The sequence below is a fragment of the Bombina bombina genome, chromosome 5 (assembly GCF_027579735.1).
Source record: "Bombina bombina isolate aBomBom1 chromosome 5, aBomBom1.pri, whole genome shotgun sequence".
NCBI classification, from domain to species: domain Eukaryota; kingdom Metazoa; phylum Chordata; class Amphibia; order Anura; family Bombinatoridae; genus Bombina; species Bombina bombina.
In genome coordinates, this window is record NC_069503.1 from 678,513,095 (window position 1) to 678,531,175 (window position 18,081).

At 39.9% G+C, this 18,081-nt stretch overlaps 1 protein-coding gene across 1 annotated transcript in view; it reads right to left on the reverse strand.

Annotated features, from left to right (window-relative positions):
- Positions 1-6,201: 6,201 nt before the first annotated feature.
- Positions 6,202-18,081, reverse strand: part of LOC128660686 (MARVEL domain-containing protein 3-like) — a 60,865-nt gene continuing 48,985 nt past the window's right edge. Inside the window, exon 4 of the mRNA XM_053714639.1 lies at positions 6,202-7,035. Within this exon, the coding sequence (XP_053570614.1) occupies positions 6,359-7,035 (677 nt within the window). The 3' untranslated portion in view covers positions 6,202-6,358. The remainder of the gene's footprint in view (positions 7,036-18,081) is intronic.

The window sequence follows — 18,081 nt, forward strand, 5'->3', positions numbered from 1 at the left end:
TTTTTCCAACTACAACCACAGTAAACAGTATGCTTGTAAAGATAGATACACATGTCACACCACATATGTGGTTTATCAATTAGTCTGCAAATGTGGCCATATCTATGTAGGGCGCACGAAAAGGAAAATAAAGTATAGAATTAGAGAACATGTAAATAATATCATATCTGGCTTTGATAATCATAGTGTGTCTCGCCATTTCAAAACCCACCATAATCAAAATCCCCAAGATCTCTCAGTTAAAATTATAGAGTGGATAAAACCTAATGCATGGGATACCAATAGGCTTTTAAAACTCAGACAACAGGAAACGTATTGGATTAAAAGTCTCAATTGTTTGGAGCCTAATGGACTTAATATAGAAATTGACTTGCAGGCTTTTTTATAACATATAATTTTAATATATTCATACACTATTTTTTAATATCAATTGTGTGTTTTTATCTTTGATATACATATATATATATTAGATGCATTTATTATGTGTGGATGCGTAATTCACTTTGTTTTATATATATATTTATATAGCTTTTTAGCACCTGATTGTTCAGTTATTTTTAGTACATTGGTATGAACTTATAATTTGTCATGTTTTTATCGTTTGGTACCATGTATATGTTTGTTTTTTATATTAGTCGATATGATAATGTATTAGGAATGTATTATTGTGATATTGTATATTAATCAATTCTTGTTCGTTATAACACTATGCAGTTTTCTTTTACCAAATATTATCGTGTTCTACCGTATATGATTGGTTAAAAAAGAGGGGGTGTGCAGTCACACTCCTCTTCATAAGAGCCTCCCCGCCCCCCTCACATAGCACTCTTGAGAAAGTCACGCCGAGACGTGACGAAACGCGTAGAGAACCGCCCACTGCCCGCCCACCCTCTGAGCTAATCGTTCCTGTGAAGCCGCCCCAGCTCTAAGTCTGCAGCTACGAGCTTGGAGGTTAAAAGAGCCGAGGAACGTTTTGTACTCTCAGCTATAACGCACACTTAGCTTGCCATTTCACTTGTCACCTGTTTTAATATCGATTCAGAACTTTGGTCCACAATTGGCTTTATGATTGTGGCTTTATGAACTTTGCTTGGAGGTAATTCCTCAAGGACCCACTCTGACATACCTGAATCTGGCAATACTAAGGAGGATACAAAGGGACAAGCTTACTCTGACATCTCATCAACACAGATGAATACTGGCATGAGACGATAAGTCTATGGTTTTATTTCATATATATGCTGATTTTATATTTTTATTTTGTAAGTGGCCATTTGTCGTGTGTATTATTAAATTGATGTTACTCTGCATTTGAGTCCGCGCTCTTCTCTTCTCTATTTTTAGAGAAAAACGTGTTTGCAACCAAGGTCTGTGGAATCACCTGTTCCAGAGGAGCTGCTGGATCCTTTGCTTCATTTCATTTATCAATATAATTTTGGGAATAAGTATCAAGAACTGTCCTTATATCTAAAACAACTTTTTGGACTTTGTGTTGTTGCTTTATAATTTTGCACAACTATATATACATATATTTGTCAGATATTGCTATTTATTTATAATATAGAGTATTCTATCGGTTATTTCCAGATCATTGCGCTGCTTTGGTGTGTGTTTTACACACACCAAAAATCTTGATCCAGATTTAGCAGGGGGGACAAATCTGAGTAATCCCCATTCCACTGACTTAGCATGCACAATTGCAGCGGTCTGAGATGCAGGCGCGCAAATGGTACTATGTCCATTGCCGCTACCATTAAGCCGATTACTTCCATGCACTGAGCTACTGACGGGTGTGGAATGGAATGAAGGACATGGCAAGCATTTAGAAGTTTTGATAACCTGGCCTCCGTCAGGTAAATTTTCATCTCTACAGAATCTATAAGAGTCCCTAGAAAGGGAACCCTTGTAAGTGGTAATAGAGAACTCTTTTCCACGTTCACCTTCCACCCATGCGACCTCAGAAATGCCAGAACTATCTCTGTATGAGACTTGGCAGTTTGAAAACTTGACGCTTGTATCAGAATGTCGTCTAGGTACGGAGTCACCGCTATGCCTCGCGGTCTAAGTACCGCCAGAAGTGAGCCCAGAACTTTTGTAAAGATTCTTGGAGCCGTAGCTAATCCGAAGGGAAGAGCTACAAACTGGTAATGCCTGTCTAGGAAAGCAAATCTTAGATACTGATAATGATCCTTGTGAATCGGTATGTGAAGGTAGGCATCCTTTAAGTCCACTGTGGTCATGTACTGACCCTCTTGGATCATGGGAAGGATGGTTCGAATAGTTTCCATTTTGAATGATGGAACTCTTAGGAATTTGTTAAGGATTTTTAAGTCCAAGATTGGTCTGAAGGTTCCCTCTTTCTTGGGAACCACAAATAGATTTGAATAGAATCCTTGCCCGTGTTCCATCCGCGGAACTGGGTGGATCACCCCCATTAGTAAGAGGTCTTGTACACAGCGTAGAAACGCCTCCTTCTTTATTTGGTTTGCTGATAACCTTGAAAGATGAAATCTCCCTCGTGGAGGAGAAGTTTTGACGTCCAGGAGATATCCCTGAGATATGATCTCCAACGCCCAGGGATCCTGGACATCTCTTGCCCAAGCCTGGGCGAAGAGAGAAAGTCTGCCCCCCACTAGATCCGTTTCCGGATAGGGGGCCCTCTCTTCATGCTGTCTTAGGGGCAGCAGCAGGTTTCTTGGCCTGCTTGCCCTTGTTCCAGGACTGGTTAACTTTCCAGCGCTGTCTGTAGCGAGCAACAGCTCCTTCCTGTTTTGGAGCGGAGGAAGTTGATGCTGCTCCTGCCTTGAAGTTACAAAAGGCACGAAAATTAGACTGTTTGGCCTTTGATTTGGCCCTGTCCTGAGGTAGAGCATGGCCCTTACCTCCCGTAATGTCAGCTATAATTTCTTTCAAGCCGGGCCCGAATAAGGTCTGCCCTTTGAAAGGAATATTAAGCAATTTAGATTTAGAAGTCACGTCAGCTGACCAGGATTTAAGCCATAGCGCTCTGCGCGCTTGGATGGCGAATCCGGAGTTCTTAGCCGTAAGTTTGGTTAAATGTACGACGGCATCAGAAACAAATGCGTTAGCTAGCTTAAGTGCTTTAAGCTTGTTCATAATTTCATCCAATGGAGCTGTGCGAATGGCCTCTTCCAGAGACTCAAACCAGAATGCCGCCGCAGCAGTGACAGGCGCAATGCATGCAAGGGGCTGTAAGATAAAACCTTGTTGAACAAACATTTTCTTAAGGTAACCCTCTAATTTCTTATCCATTGGATCTGAAAAGGCACAACTATCCTCCACCGGGATAGTGGTACGCTTAGCTAAAGTAGAAACTGCTCCCTCCACCTTAGGGACCGTCTGCCATAAGTCTCGTGTGGTGGCATCTATAGGAAACATTTTCCTAAATATGGGAGGAGGGGAAAAAGGCACACCAGGTCTATCCCACTCCTTGCTAATAATCTCTGTAAGCCTTTTAGGTATAGGAAACACGTCAGTACACACCGGTACCGCATAGTATCTATTCAACCTACATCATTTTTCTGGAATTGCAACCGTGTTACAATCATTCAGAGCCGCTAATACCTCCCCTAGCAATATGCGGAGGTTCTCAAGCTTAAATTTAAAATTAGAAATCTCTGAATCCAGTCTCCCTGGATCAGATCTGTCACCCACAGAATGAAGCTCTCCGTCTTCATGTTCTGCAAACTGTGACGCAGTATCTGACATGGCTCTCACCTCATCCGCGCGCTCTGTCCTTAACCCAGAGCTATCGCGCTTGCCTCTTAATTCTGGCAATTTAGATAATACTTCTGTCATAACAGTAGCCATGTCTTGCAAAGTGATTTGTAAGGGCCTCCCTAATGTACTTGGCGCCACAAAATCACGCACCTCCTGAGCGGGAGGCGAAGGTACTGACACGTGAGGAGAGTTAGTCGGCATAACTTCCCCCTCGTTGTCTGGTGATAATTTCTTTACATGTAAAGATTGACTTTTATTTAAAGTAACATCAATGCAATTAGTACACAAATTTCTATTGGGCTCCACATTGGCCATTAAACATAGTGAACAAAGAGATTCACCTGAGTCAGACATGCTTAAACAGACTAGCAATGAGACTAGCAAGCTTGGAAATACTTTTCTAAATAAATTTACAAGCAATATAAAAAACGCTACTGTGCCTTTAAGAAGCACAAAAAGCTGTCACAGTTGAAATAACAATGAACCAAAATAGTTATAGCAACCAATTTTTCACAGTAAATGTATTAAGTTAGCAAAGGATTGCACCCACCAGCAAATGGATGATTAACCCCTTAATACCCAAAAACGGATAACAATTTAATAATTAACGTTTTTAACACAGTCAAAACACACTGTCACAGGTCTGCTGTGACTGATTACCTCCCTCAAAATGAATTTTGAAGACCCCTGAGCTCTCTGGAGACGATCTGGATCATGGAGGATGAAGTAGACAGATTGTGACTGAATTTTTACTGCACAAAAAAGCGCTAAAATAGGCCCCTCCCACTCATATTACAACAGTGGGGAAGCTCAGATAACTGTTTCTATGCAGAAAACAAAGATGGCCATGTGGTAAAAATCATGCCCCAATAAGTTTTATCACCAAGTACCTCACAAAAAACGATTAACATGCCATTAAACGTTTTGAACATACATTTTAAAAGTTATGAAGTGTTATTAATAAGCCTGCTACCAGTCACTTTTACTGCAGTTAAGGCTCATACATTATTTCAGTATTAAAAGTATTTTCAGAGTCAATTCCATTCCTTAGAAAAATACATTCAGTGTACACACACTCATCAGCCAAATACCAGTCGCTATCACTGCATTTAAGGCTGAACTTACGTTACATTGGTATCAGCAGTATTTTCTCAGTCAATTCCATTCCTCAGAAAAATAATTTACTGCACATACCTCGTTTGCAGGGGGGCCCTGCATGCTATTCCCCTTTTCTGAAGTTACCTCACTCCTCAGATGAGAACAGCCAGTGGATCTTAGTTACGTCTGCTAAGATCATAGAAAACGCAGGCAGATTCTTCTTCTAATGCTGCCTGAGAACAAACAGCACACTCCGGTGCCATTTAAAATAACAAACTTTTGATTGAAGAAATAAACTAAGTTAAAAAACACCACAGACCTCTCACAGCGACCTATCTTTAGTTAGGCTGCAAGAGAATGACTGAATATGACATGTGAGGGGAGGAGCTATATAGCAGCTCTGCTTGGGTGATCCTCTTGCAGCTTCCTGTTAGGAAGAGATATATTCCATAAGTAATGGATGACCCGTGGACTGACTACACTTAACAAGAGAAATATGCTGTGTGTATTAGGCAATGGTCTGTCCCTCACTTTTCGGAATTTCAGAGTGAACCTTTATTTACTTATATTTAATATTCCCCCTCACCCTGCATATGTTGTGAAAGTACAATGCTCTTTTGTTAAAGCTTTATTTAAACACATGGAAAAAGCCATATCCCTTTGTTGTACCATGCAGAATTCAACCAAAAAGAGAAATCTTATGGTGACAGTTAAATTTATGTTGTAAAAAAGAAAACACTGAGTCATTTTAAGAAGAACAAGTCTGGATTAGATCTTTATAAAATGTAATAAAAAAATAAAAAAATAAAATTCTAATAATATTCTAAGCAAATTGCGTATAAATTTAGCAACAAGCGAAGCCCAATAGTTAGTGGTCGGTCATTTCATTTTCTTCTTTGATAAACTGATATTTTAAGGGACATTAAATAAAAATAAAAAAAAATCATTATTCAGATAGAGAATACAATTTTTAAAAAGTTTCCAATTTACTTCTATTATCAAAAATGTTTAATTCTGATGTTATTCTTTGTTAAAGAGATACCTAGGTAGGTAGCGTGCACATGCCTGAAGCACTACAGGACAGGGAATAGTGCTGCCATCTAGTGCTACAGCTAATGTATAACATTGTTGCAAAACTGCTGCTATATAGTGCTGCAGACACGTGCACACTCTTGAGCTTACATTTCTGCTTTTCAAATAAGGATAACAGGAAAACGAAGAAAATATGATAATAGAAGTTAATTACAAAGTTGTTTTAAAATTTTATGTTCTATCTAAATCATGAATACAAAATTTGGGTTTTACGCCCCTTTAACATAATGGGATGAAAGTAAATCACCCTTTAAAAAAAAGGCATGGATATATTTTTGTTTGAATTTTTATTCAGACATTATGGAAATACTATCCTATGATTAAAAAATATGTGCTAAGTCTTTCCATTAGAAACATGTTATTGATTTAAATGTAACAAATTTTAATAGGTAAAAATGATAGCAACAATCTAAAAGAAGCATCTCTCCTATACTAATGTACTTGGAATCATGCAGGCCTCTTTTGAGTCTTCCACAGGCCTTTCATGATCATTGTAGGAGTAAGGTGGGTATTCATGGGACAGGTGGTTCCTCTTAAAGTCTTGTACAGTTTTAATGTATAGACCACACAAGATAGCACTGGGTAGATAAACACATGAAGCAATGAGTCCAAATATAGCCACAGCTGCATCCCCTCCTTGTACTTCACAGTTCATCCAGGTGTAGCCCCGCCCTGCATACAGTCTCTCTCGTGTCTTGCAGATGTCAGTGGAATTTACCTGCTTGATAAAGTGCAGGTAGAGGCCTACTGCAACAATGTAACCAATGCAAGCTAGTGCATCAAAAATCAACTCTACAAAAAGAACCCGGGTGGACACCCTGTGAATAGGTTTACTCCCCAAAATAAGAAAGACAATTGTCAGTGCACATAACAGCAGGCTGAAAGCAACTCCACCATAGACTCCTGGAGCTCTCAGCTGAACATACTGCATATCCATCTCCCTGACCTGCTGTAACTCTGTGCCTTGGAAAGGGCTGTATGCGGAATCAATGCTGAAGGAACCAAATCCAGCTGCCGAAGTGTATCCAGTGATAACTGCATAAGATGCAACCACACAGATCAAGACCAGTATACCAGCTGTTATTTCCACAAACTGTAGCACTCCTAGAAGAAAGGAAAATTACATTATTATCATAGAAGTACATATTGTGCAGAACTGAGTGAGAGTCAAGAGAGCATAGCACTGAAACAAATGACTGCCCTTGCCATAATAGAGTTTTTACTAAAGAAACTCTTCAAAAAGTCACTTTTTTGAAGATCAAACTATACATTTTCAAAGAACAATTGACAAGTAAAATGGAACAGTAAAAGGGAGGTTTTATGTATGTAAAGGTATTAAACTAGAATGTTTGATAACCAAAATAAAGAGTAAAGCTAGGCAGCAGGCTCATAAGACCTCAGGAGTGTGCACGTCTTCAACCCTCTATGGCAGCAGTGTTTACAACAATGTTTGTAGAAATGTTATACATATTTGCAAACACTAAAGTCTTAGAGGGCTAAAGACGTGCATGCTCCTAAGTCCCTATGAACCTACCTATGTGTACTCTTTAACTAAGAAGAGTAGGAGAATGAAGCAAATGGAATAATAAAAGTACATTGGAAGACTAATTGAAATTGCATGCTCTATCTAGAGCATACAATAAAATAATTTTGACTTTACTCTCCCTTTAAGCAAAACTGAAAGTTATCCCTATATAAATCTATTAATTTTACAGTTAAGTTTCTTGTACTGATACAAACTCCTATTATGGTCATAGAAATTCTATGGCTACTGAATGCTAACCAAATCTTTTTAATTATACACAATGCCCAAGTTTAGTATAAACCTACAGACTATCTGCTGCAAAGACAAATTCACATCTTAATGGATCAAATGGATGTAAATATTAGATCAGAAGAGGCTCAGCCTTTGAAAATTACCTTCATTGTTGTGTGATGACCAAAATGTTTTTACTTATATAAATAATGTAAGGGATGAAAGAGAAAACGTGATTTTTATTTTATAGTAGCACGATTGCTGATTGAATCAGTGGCAGTTTCTGCTCAAGACCTTCAGAGTGCTCAATAGGGCCAGAATAACACTTCTACTGTGTGATTAACCCTTTTGCAGGATTTAAACACACAGAGCATGTCATTTTAAGACTAATAGCCCTACACTACTAATGAATTAGAGCACATCATTTTACGACTATTATATACCTTTAAGAGAATGCTTCTACCAGGGGGCCCTGAATTTGGCCCTATGTGGAAATCAGAGGAAGAAAATGCTAAATGGCAATACTTACACTAGAATTCATCTTTCATATGGGGTCTGTGAAAAGAACACCTAAACCCTTATAAACTTTAAAGCACTAGGTAGCAGCAATGTTTTCAAAATGCATAACACTGTTAAAGGGACAGTCAAGTCCAAAAAAAACTTTAATTTTTCAAATATGGCATGTCATTTTAAACAACTTTCCAATTTACTTTTATCAACAATTTTGCTTTGTTCTCTTGGTATTCTAGTTGAAAGTAAACATAGGAAGGCACATATGATCATTTCTAAGCCCTTGAAGACTGCCTCTATTTTATTTACTTTTCACAGCAGGGGAGAGCAAGCTCATGTAGGCCATATAGATAGCATTGTGATCACGCTCGTGGCTAGTGGCAGACACTGCACTAATTGGCTAAAATGCAAGTCAATAGATAATAACTAAAAGTCATGTGATTAGGGGCGGTCAGAAGATGCTTAGATACAAGTTAGTCACAGAAATAAAAAGTGTATTAATATAACAGTGTTGGTTTTGCAAAACTGGGGAATGGGTAATAAAGGGATTATCTAACTTTTTAAACAACAAAAATTCTGGTGTTGACTGTCCCTTTAAACCATTGTTGCAAAATTGCTGCAACATAGTGATCCAGACATGTGCACGCTCATGAGCCTACCTAGATAAGGTTTTCAACAAAGGGTACCACAATAACAAAGTAAATTTGATAATATAAGTAAATTAGAAAGTACATGTTGTCTGAGTCATGAAGGAAAACAGAATTTATGTTTACCTGATAAATTACTTTCTCCAACGGTGTGTCCGGTCCACAGCGTCATCCTTACTTGTGGGATATTCTCTTCCCCAACAGGAAATGGCAAAGAGCCCAGCAAAGCTGGTCACATGATCCCTCCTAGGCTCCGCCTTCCCCAGTCATTCGACCGACGTAAAGGAGGAATATTTGCATAGGAGAAATCATATGATACCGTGGTGACTGTAGTTAAAGAAAATAAATTATCAGACCTGATTAAAAAACCAGGGCGGGCCGTGGGCCGGACACACCGTTGGAGAAAGTAATTTATCAGGTAAACATAAATTCTGTTTTCTCCAACATAGGTGTGTCCGGTCCACGGCGTCATCCTTACTTGTGGGAACCAATACCAAAGCTTTAGGACACGGATGAAGGGAGGGAGCAAATCAGGTCACCTAGATGGAAGGCACCACAGCTTGCAAAACCTTTCTCCCAAAAATAGCCTCAGAAGAAGCAAAAGTATCAAATTTGTAAAATTTAGTAAAAGTGTGCAGTGAAGACCAAGTCGCTGCCTTACATATCTGATCAACAGAAGCCTCGTTCTTGAAGGCCCATGTGGAAGCCACAGCCCTAGTGGAATGAGCTGTGATTCTTTCAGGAGGCTGCCGTCCGGCAGTCTCGTAAGCCAATCTGATGATGCTTTTAAGCCAAAAAGAGAGAGAGGTAGAAGTTGCTTTTTGACCTCTCCTTTTACCGGAATAAACAACAAACAAGGAAGATGTTTGTCTAAAATCCTTTGTAGCATCTAAATAGAATTTTAGAGCACGAACTACGTCCAAATTGTGCAACAAACGTTCCTTCTTTGAAACTGGATTCGGACACAAAGAAGGCACGACTATCTCCTGGTTAATGTTTTTGTTAGAAACAACTTTCGGAAGAAAACCAGGTTTAGTACGCAAAACCACCTTATCTGCATGGAACACCAGATAAGGAGGAGAACACTGCAGAGCAGATAATTCTGAAACTCTTCTAGCAGAAGAAATTGCAACCAAAAACAAAACTTTCCAAGATAATAACTTAATATCAACGGAATGTAAGGGTTCAAACGGAACCCCCTGAAGAACTGAAAGAACTAAATTGAGACTCCAAGGAGGAGTCAAAGGTTTGTAAACAGGCTTGATTCTAACCAGAAAGGCTTGAACATCTGGCACAGCTGCCAGCTTTTTGTGAAGTAACACAGACAAGGCAGAAATCTGTCCCTTCAAGGAACTTGCAGATAATCCTTTCTCCAAACCTTCTTGAAGAAAGGATAGAATCTTAGGAATTTTTATCTTGTCCCAAGGGAATCCTTTAGATTCACACCAACAGATATATTTTTTCCATATTTTGTGGTAGATTTTTCTAGTTACAGGCTTTCTGGCCTGAACAAGAGTATCAATGACAGAATCTGAGAACCCTCGCTTTGATAAGATCAAGCGTTCAATCTCCAAGCAGTCAGTTGGAGTGAGACCAGCTTCGGATGTTCGAACGGACCTTGAACAAGAAGGTCCCGTCTCAAAGGTAGCTTCCATGGTGGAGCCGATGACATATTCACCAGGTCTGCATACCAAGTCCTGCGTGGCCACGCAGGAGCTATCAAGATCACCGATGCCCTCTCCTGATTGATCCTGGCTACCAGCCTGGGGATGAGAGGAAACGGCGGGAATACATAAGCTAGTTTGAAGGTCCAAGGTGCTACTAGTGCATCTACTAGAGTCGCCTTGGGATCCCTGGATCTGGACCCGTAGCAAGGAACCTTGAAGTTCTGACGAGAGGCCATCAGATCCATGTCTGGAATGCCCCACAACTGAGTAATTTGGGCAAAGATTTCCGGATGGAGTTCCCACTCCCCCGGATGAAATGTCTGACGACTCAGAAAATCCGCTTCCCAATTTTCCACTCCTGGGATGTGGATTGCAGACAAGTGGCAGGAGTGAGTCTCCGCCCATTGAATGATTTTGGTCACTTCTTCCATCGCCAGGGAACTCCTTGTTCCCCCCTGATGGTTGATGTACGCAACAGTCGTCATGTTGTCTGATTGAAACCGTATGAATTTGGCCTTTGCTAGCTGAGGCCAAGCCTTGAGAGCATTGAATATCGCTCTCAGTTCCAGAATATTTATCGGGAGAAGAGATTCTTCCCGAGACCAAAGACCCTGAGCTTTCAGGGGTCCCCAGACCGCGCCCCAGCCCACCAGACTGGCGTCGGTCGTGACAATGACCCACTCTGGTCTGCGGAAGCTCATCCCCTGTGACAGGTTGTCCAGGGACAGCCACCAACGGAGTGAATCTCTGGTCCTCTGATCTACTTGTATCGTCGGAGACAAGTCTGTATAATCCCCATTCCACTGACTGAGCATGCACAGTTGTAATGGTCTTAGATGAATTCGCGCAAAAGGAACTATGTCCATTGCCGCTACCATCAAACCTATTACTTCCATGCACTGCGCTATGGAAGGAAGAGGAACAGAATGAAGTATTTGACAAGAGTTTAGAAGTTTTGATTTTCTGGCCTCTGTCAGAAAAATCCTCATTTCTAAGGAGTCTATTATTGTTCCCAAGAAGGGAACCCTTGTTGACGGAGATAGAGAACTTTTTTCTACGTTCACTTTCCACCCGTGAGATCTGAGAAAGGCCAGGACAATGTCCGTGTGAGCCTTTGCTTGTGGAAGGGACGACGCTTGAATCAGAATGTCGTCCAAGTAAGGTACTACTGCAATGCCCCTTGGTCTTAGCACCACTAGAAGGGACCCTAGCACCTTTGTGAAAATTCTTGGAGCAGTGGCTAATCCGAACGGAAGTGCCACAAACTGGTAATGCTTGTCCAGAAATGCGAACCTTAGGAACCGATGATGTTCCTTGTGGATAGGAATATGTAGATACGCATCCTTTAAATCCACCGTGGTCATGAATTGACCTTCCTGGATGGAAGGAAGAATTGTTCGAATGGTTTCCATTTTGAACGATGGAACCTTGAGAAACTTGTTTAGGATCTTGAGATCTAAGATTGGTCTGAATGTTCCCTCTTTTTTGGGAACTACGAACAGATTGGAGTAGAACCCCATCCCTTGTTCTCCTAATGGAACAGGATGAATCACTCCCATTTTTAACAGGTCTTCTACACAATGTAAGAATGCCTGTTTTTTTATGTGGTCTGAAGACAATTGAGACCTGTGGAACCTCCCCCTCGGGGGAAGCCCCTTGAATTCCAGAAGATAACCTTGGGAGACTATTTCTAGCGCCCAAGGATCCAGAACATCTCTTGCCCAAGCCTGAGCGAAGAGAGAGAGTCTGCCCCCCACCAGATCCGGTCCCGGATCGGGGGCCAACATCTCATGCTGTCTTGGTAGCAGTGGCAGGTTTCTTGGCCTGCTTACCTTTGTTCCAGCCTTGCATTGGCCTCCAGGCTGGCTTGGCTTGAGAAGTATTACCCTCTTGCTTAGAGGACGTAGCAGTTGGGGCTGGTCCGTTTCTGCGAAAGGGACGAAAATTAGGTTTATTTTTGGCCTTGAAAGACCTATCCTGAGGAAGGGCGTGGCCCTTGCCCCCAGTGATATCAGAAATAATCTCTTTCAAGTCAGGGCCAAACAGCGTTTTCCCCTTGTAAGGAATGTTAAGCAATTTGTTCTTGGAAGACGCATCCGCTGACCAAGATTTTAGCCAAAGCGCTCTGCGCGCCACAATAGCAAACCCAGAATTTTTCGCCGCTAATCTAGCCAATTGCAAAGTGGCGTCTAGGGTGAAAGAGTTAGCCAATTTGAGAGCATGAATTCTGTCCAAAATCTCCTCATAAGAAGAATCTTTATTGAGCGCCTTTTCTAGTTCATCGAACCAGAAACACGCTGCTGTAGTGACAGGAACAATGCATGAAATTGGTTGTAGAAGGTAACCTTGCTGAACAAACATCTTTTTAAGCAAACCCTCTAATTTTTTATCCATAGGATCTTTGAAAGCACAACTATCTTCTATGGGTATAGTGGTGCGTTTGTTTAGAGTAGAAACCGCCCCCTCGACCTTGGGGACTGTCTGCCATAAGTCCTTTCTGGGGTCGACCATAGGAAACAATTTCTTAAATATAGGGGGAGGGACGAAAGGTATGCCGGGCCTTTCCCATTCTTTGTTTACAATGTCCGCCACCCGCTTGGGTATAGGAAAAGCTTCGGGGGGCCCCGGGACCTCTAGGAACTTGTCCATTTTACATAATTTCTCTGGAATGACCAAATTCTCACAATCATCCAGAGTAGATAACACCTCCTTAAGCAGGGCGCGGAGATGTTCCAATTTAAATTTGAATGTAATTACATCAGGTTCAGCTTGTTGAGAAATTTTCCCTGAATCTGAAATTTCTCCCTCAGACAAAACCTCCCTGGCCCCCTCAGATTGGTGTAGGGGCACTTCAGAACCAATATCATCAGCGTCCTCATGCTCTTCAGTATTTTCTAAAACAGAGCAGTCGCGCTTTCGCTGATAAGTGGGCATTTTGGCTAAAATGTTTTTGATAGAATTATCCATTACAGCCGTTAATTGTTGCATAGTAAGGAGTATTGGCGCACTAGATGTACTAGGGGCCTCCTGTGTGGGCAAGACTGGTGTAGACGAAGGAGGGGATGATGCAGTACCATGCTTACTCCCCTCACTTGAGGAATCATCTTGGGCATCATTTTCTCTAAATTTTGTGTCACATAAATCACATCTATTTAAATGAGAAGGAACCTTGGCTTCCCCACATACAGAACACAGTCTATCTGGTAGTACAGACATGTTAAACAGGCATAAACTTGATAACAAAGTACAAAAAACGTTTTAAAATAAAACCGTTACTGTCACTTTAAATTTTAAACTGAACACACTTTATTACTGCAAATGTGAAAAAGTATGAAGGAATTGTTCAAAATTCACCAAAATTTCACCACAGTGTCTTAAAGCCTTAAAAGTATTGCACACCAAATTTGAAAGCTTTAACTCTTAAAATAACGGAACCGGAGCCGTTTTTATATTTAACCCCTTTACAGTCCCTGGTATCTGCTTTGCTGAGACCCAACCAAGCCCAAAGGGGAATACGATACCAAATGACGCCTTCAGAAAGTCTTTTCTATGTATCAGAGCTCCTCACACATGCATCTGCATGTCATGCTTCCCAAAAACAAGTGCGCAATAGAGGCGCGAAAATGAGGCTCTGCCTATGATTAGGGAAAGCCCCTAGAGAATAAGGTGTCCAATACAGTGCCTGCCGGTTATTTTACATAATTCCCAAGAATAAAATAATTCCTCAAAGCTATGAAGTATTAAAATATGCTTATATATCAATCGTTTTAGCCCAGAAAATGTCTACAGTCTTAACAGCCCTTGTGAAGCCCTTTTTTTCTTATGTAATAAAAATGGCTTACCGGATCCCATAGGGAAAATGACAGCTTCCAGCATTACATCGTCTTGTTAGAAATGTGTCATACCTCAAGCAGCAAAAGTCTGCTCACTGTTTCCCCCAACTGAAGTTAATTCCTCTCAACAGTCCTGTGTGGAAACAGCCATCGATTTTAGTAACGGTTGCTAAAATCATTTTCCTCTTACAAACAGAAATCTTCATCACCTTTCTGTTTCAGAGTAAATAGTACATACCAGCACGATTTTAAAATAACAAACTCTTGATTGAATAATAAAAACTACAGTTAAACACCAAAAAACTCTAAGCCATCTCCGTGGAGATGTTGCCTGTACAACGGCAAAGAGAATGACTGGGGAAGGCGGAGCCTAGGAGGGATCATGTGACCAGCTTTGCTGGGCTCTTTGCCATTTCCTGTTGGGGAAGAGAATATCCCACAAGTAAGGATGACGCCGTGGACCGGACACACCTATGTTGGAGAAAGAAAATTGACTTTCATGTCCCTTTAAATTGGCGGAGGCTGCAAAGACATAGTGGAGTATATAAAGTATAAATTACAAATATAAATTACTAAGCAAAATAGGCAATATAAAAGCACAGTTGGCTAGATTACGAGTTTTGGCTATACCGCTGAAAAATTGGCCATTGCGCATGGAATGGCCAGGAACGCATATTACGAGTTGTGGCGGTATAGCTATACCGCAAGCATTTTAGCCTGTAACGCAACGTCCATTCCGCACTCAAAAAGATGACGTTTGAGTGTGGGATTTTCCATAGCGCCATATTACAGGTTGTGTGGTCTGGCTAAAATGCTTGCGTTACAGCCTTTACCGAAACGATCCATACCGCTATCTGAGAGCAGTAGTTATGGATTTTGTGAAAAAAAAAATGTTTCACAAAACTCATAACTAAAATGTTACAAAGTACACCTACACCCATAAACTACCTATTAACCCCTAAACCGCCGCAGCCAACACTAAATAAACCTATTAACCCCTAAACCGCCAGCCCCCCACATCGCCAACACTATAATAAAGTATTAACCCCTAAACCTCCAGCCTCCCACATCGTAACTAATAAACTAAACCTATTAACCCCTAAACCTCCAGCCCCCACATCGTAACTACTAAACTAAACCTATTAACCCTTACACCTAACACTCCCCTAACTTTAAATTAAAATTACAATATAACTATCTTTAAATAAATACCTGTGAAATAAAAAAACTAAGTTTTAACTATAAATTAACCTAAAATAACTATTCTAATAAAATAAAAAAAACTACCAATTAAAAACCTAAATTAAAAATGTTAAAAAAACCTAACACTAAGAAAAAAAAATAAAATCTAACATTACAAAAAATAATAAACACTAAATTATGAAAAATAATAAACGAAATTATCAAAAATAAAAACAATTACACCTAATCTAATAGCCCTATAAAAATAAGAAAGCCCCCCAAAATAAAAACACCCCCTAACATTTGTATGGGCATTGCCCTTAAAATGGCATTCAGCTCTTTTACGGTGCCCATCCCTAATCTAAAAAAAAAAAACCACCCAAAAAAATAAAAAAATAAACACTAACCCCCTGACATCCATCTCAAAACAGCCGATAGGATTTCAGAAGCTCTCATCCTATTGGCTGTTTTGAACAGCCAATAGGATTTCAGAAGCTCTCATCCTATTGGCTGATTTGAATTTGAAGAATCAAATCAGCCAATAGGAATGCAAGGTATGACATTTTGAAACGGTTACCTTGCAGTCAACTTCAGTGTACGGCAGTGATCGTATGAAGGGGACGCTCCACGCAGGATAGCTCTGCTCAGCGCCGCCGGGATGAAGACGTCCCCGAGATGGATAAAGGTGTCGCCACCTGGATGAAGACTTCTCGCCGCCTGGTGGAGATGGATGCCCGGACTTCAGGAGTGAGTAGATTTTATGGGGTTAGTGTTAGGTTTATTTTTAATTTTTTTGGGTAGGCTTTTTTTTTTTTTTAAGATTAGGGATGGGTACCGTAAAAGAGCTGAGTGCCCTTTTAAAGGACAGTAAAAGAGCTAAATGCCCTTTTAACAGCAATGCCCATACAAATGCCCCTTTAGGGGCAATGGGAAGCTTAGTTTTTTTTTAAGACTTAGGTTTTTTATTTTGGGGGGTTGGGTGTATGGTGGGTTTTACTGTTGGGGGGACTTTGTATATTTTTCTAGGTAAAATAGCTGTTTAACTTAGGGTAATGCCCTACAAAAGGCCCTTTTAAGGGCTATTGGTAGTTTTTTGTAGGTTAGGGGGTGTTTTTATTTCGGGGGGCTTTTTTTTATAGGGCTATTAGATTAGGTGTAATTATTTTTGTTTTTTATTTTTCGTAATTTAGTGTTTATTATTTTTTGTAATGTTAGATTTTTTTTCGTAGATTGAGGTTTTTAAAATTTTAAAATTTAGGTTTTTAATTTTATTAGAATAGTTATGTTAAGTTAATTTATAGTTTAAACTTAGTATTTTTTTATTTCACAGGTAAGATTTTATTTATTTAAAGATAGTTATATTGTAATTTTAAATTAAAATTAGGGGAGGCGTTAGGTTTAGGGGTTAATAGTTTAATTTAGTGTTTTGCGATGTGGGGAGCCGGCGGTTTAGGGGTTAATAGGTTTAGTAGTTACGATGTGAGGGGCTGAAGGTTTAGGGGTTAATAGGTTTATTTAGGTGTCGGCGATGTCAGGGGCAGCGGATTAGGGATTAATAACTTATTAGTGTCAGCGATGTCGGGGAGCGACGGAATAGGGGTTAATAACTTTTATTAGTGTCAGCGATGTTGGGGAGCGGAGGAATAGGGGTGTTTAGACTAGGGGTTTATGTTAGGGTGTTAGGTTTAAACATAACTTTCTTTTCCCCATAGACATCACTGGGGTTGCGTTACGGCGATCTCCATTCCGTGATCGCAGGTGTTAGTTTTTTTTTAACACTTTCTCTCCATTGATGTCTATAGGGGAAAGCGTGCATGAGCATGTAAACTCAGCCCTTGGCTTTTGTGCGGTATGGAGCTTAAATGCACCATAACGCACAGTACAAGGAGGTTTTTCAGTAACTAGTAATGGCAGCGCTATGGAGAGTGCAATAACGCAGATTGTTTGGCGTTATTTTCGCACCCTGTTTAGCACAAAACTCGTAATCTAGGTGAATGTGCATTTTATTTTTGTTTTCTATGAAAATATGATTTTTACCCAATAACACATATCCTGCTTTGATATAGAATAAACAGATTTTGTGTTAGTCCTACAAAATTTTTAAAAAGGAAAAAAAACAATAATTCAACAGAAAAACCCAACCATTGAAGAGTCATTTTGTTGTAATGATTAATTTAGTGTTTGAAAGAGCCAGATTGCTACTTGGCATGAAGCTCTTTCTTGTGAAATGGCCTTTAATACCTGCTGAAACATAACCAGATACCTATAAATATAGATATTAATGTAATCAAAATATTTGAGATTACTTCATGCATTTTTTATCCTCATAAGAACAGACAGCATTTCATGACAGATTAAAGAACATTAAACACTAAATAGATGCTTAATAGAATGATGTATCTAAAGCAAAAGTTAGCCTGAAAATAATATGCATATTAGTTTAAATTGAAAAAAGGACTGTTAGTTTTAGTGTCTTTAAACCAATGGGCGCCGCCATGTTGTTTGCTTCTCTGCTGAGGGCAATTAGGGAAAGTTATGTACTAGTCACTAGAGTA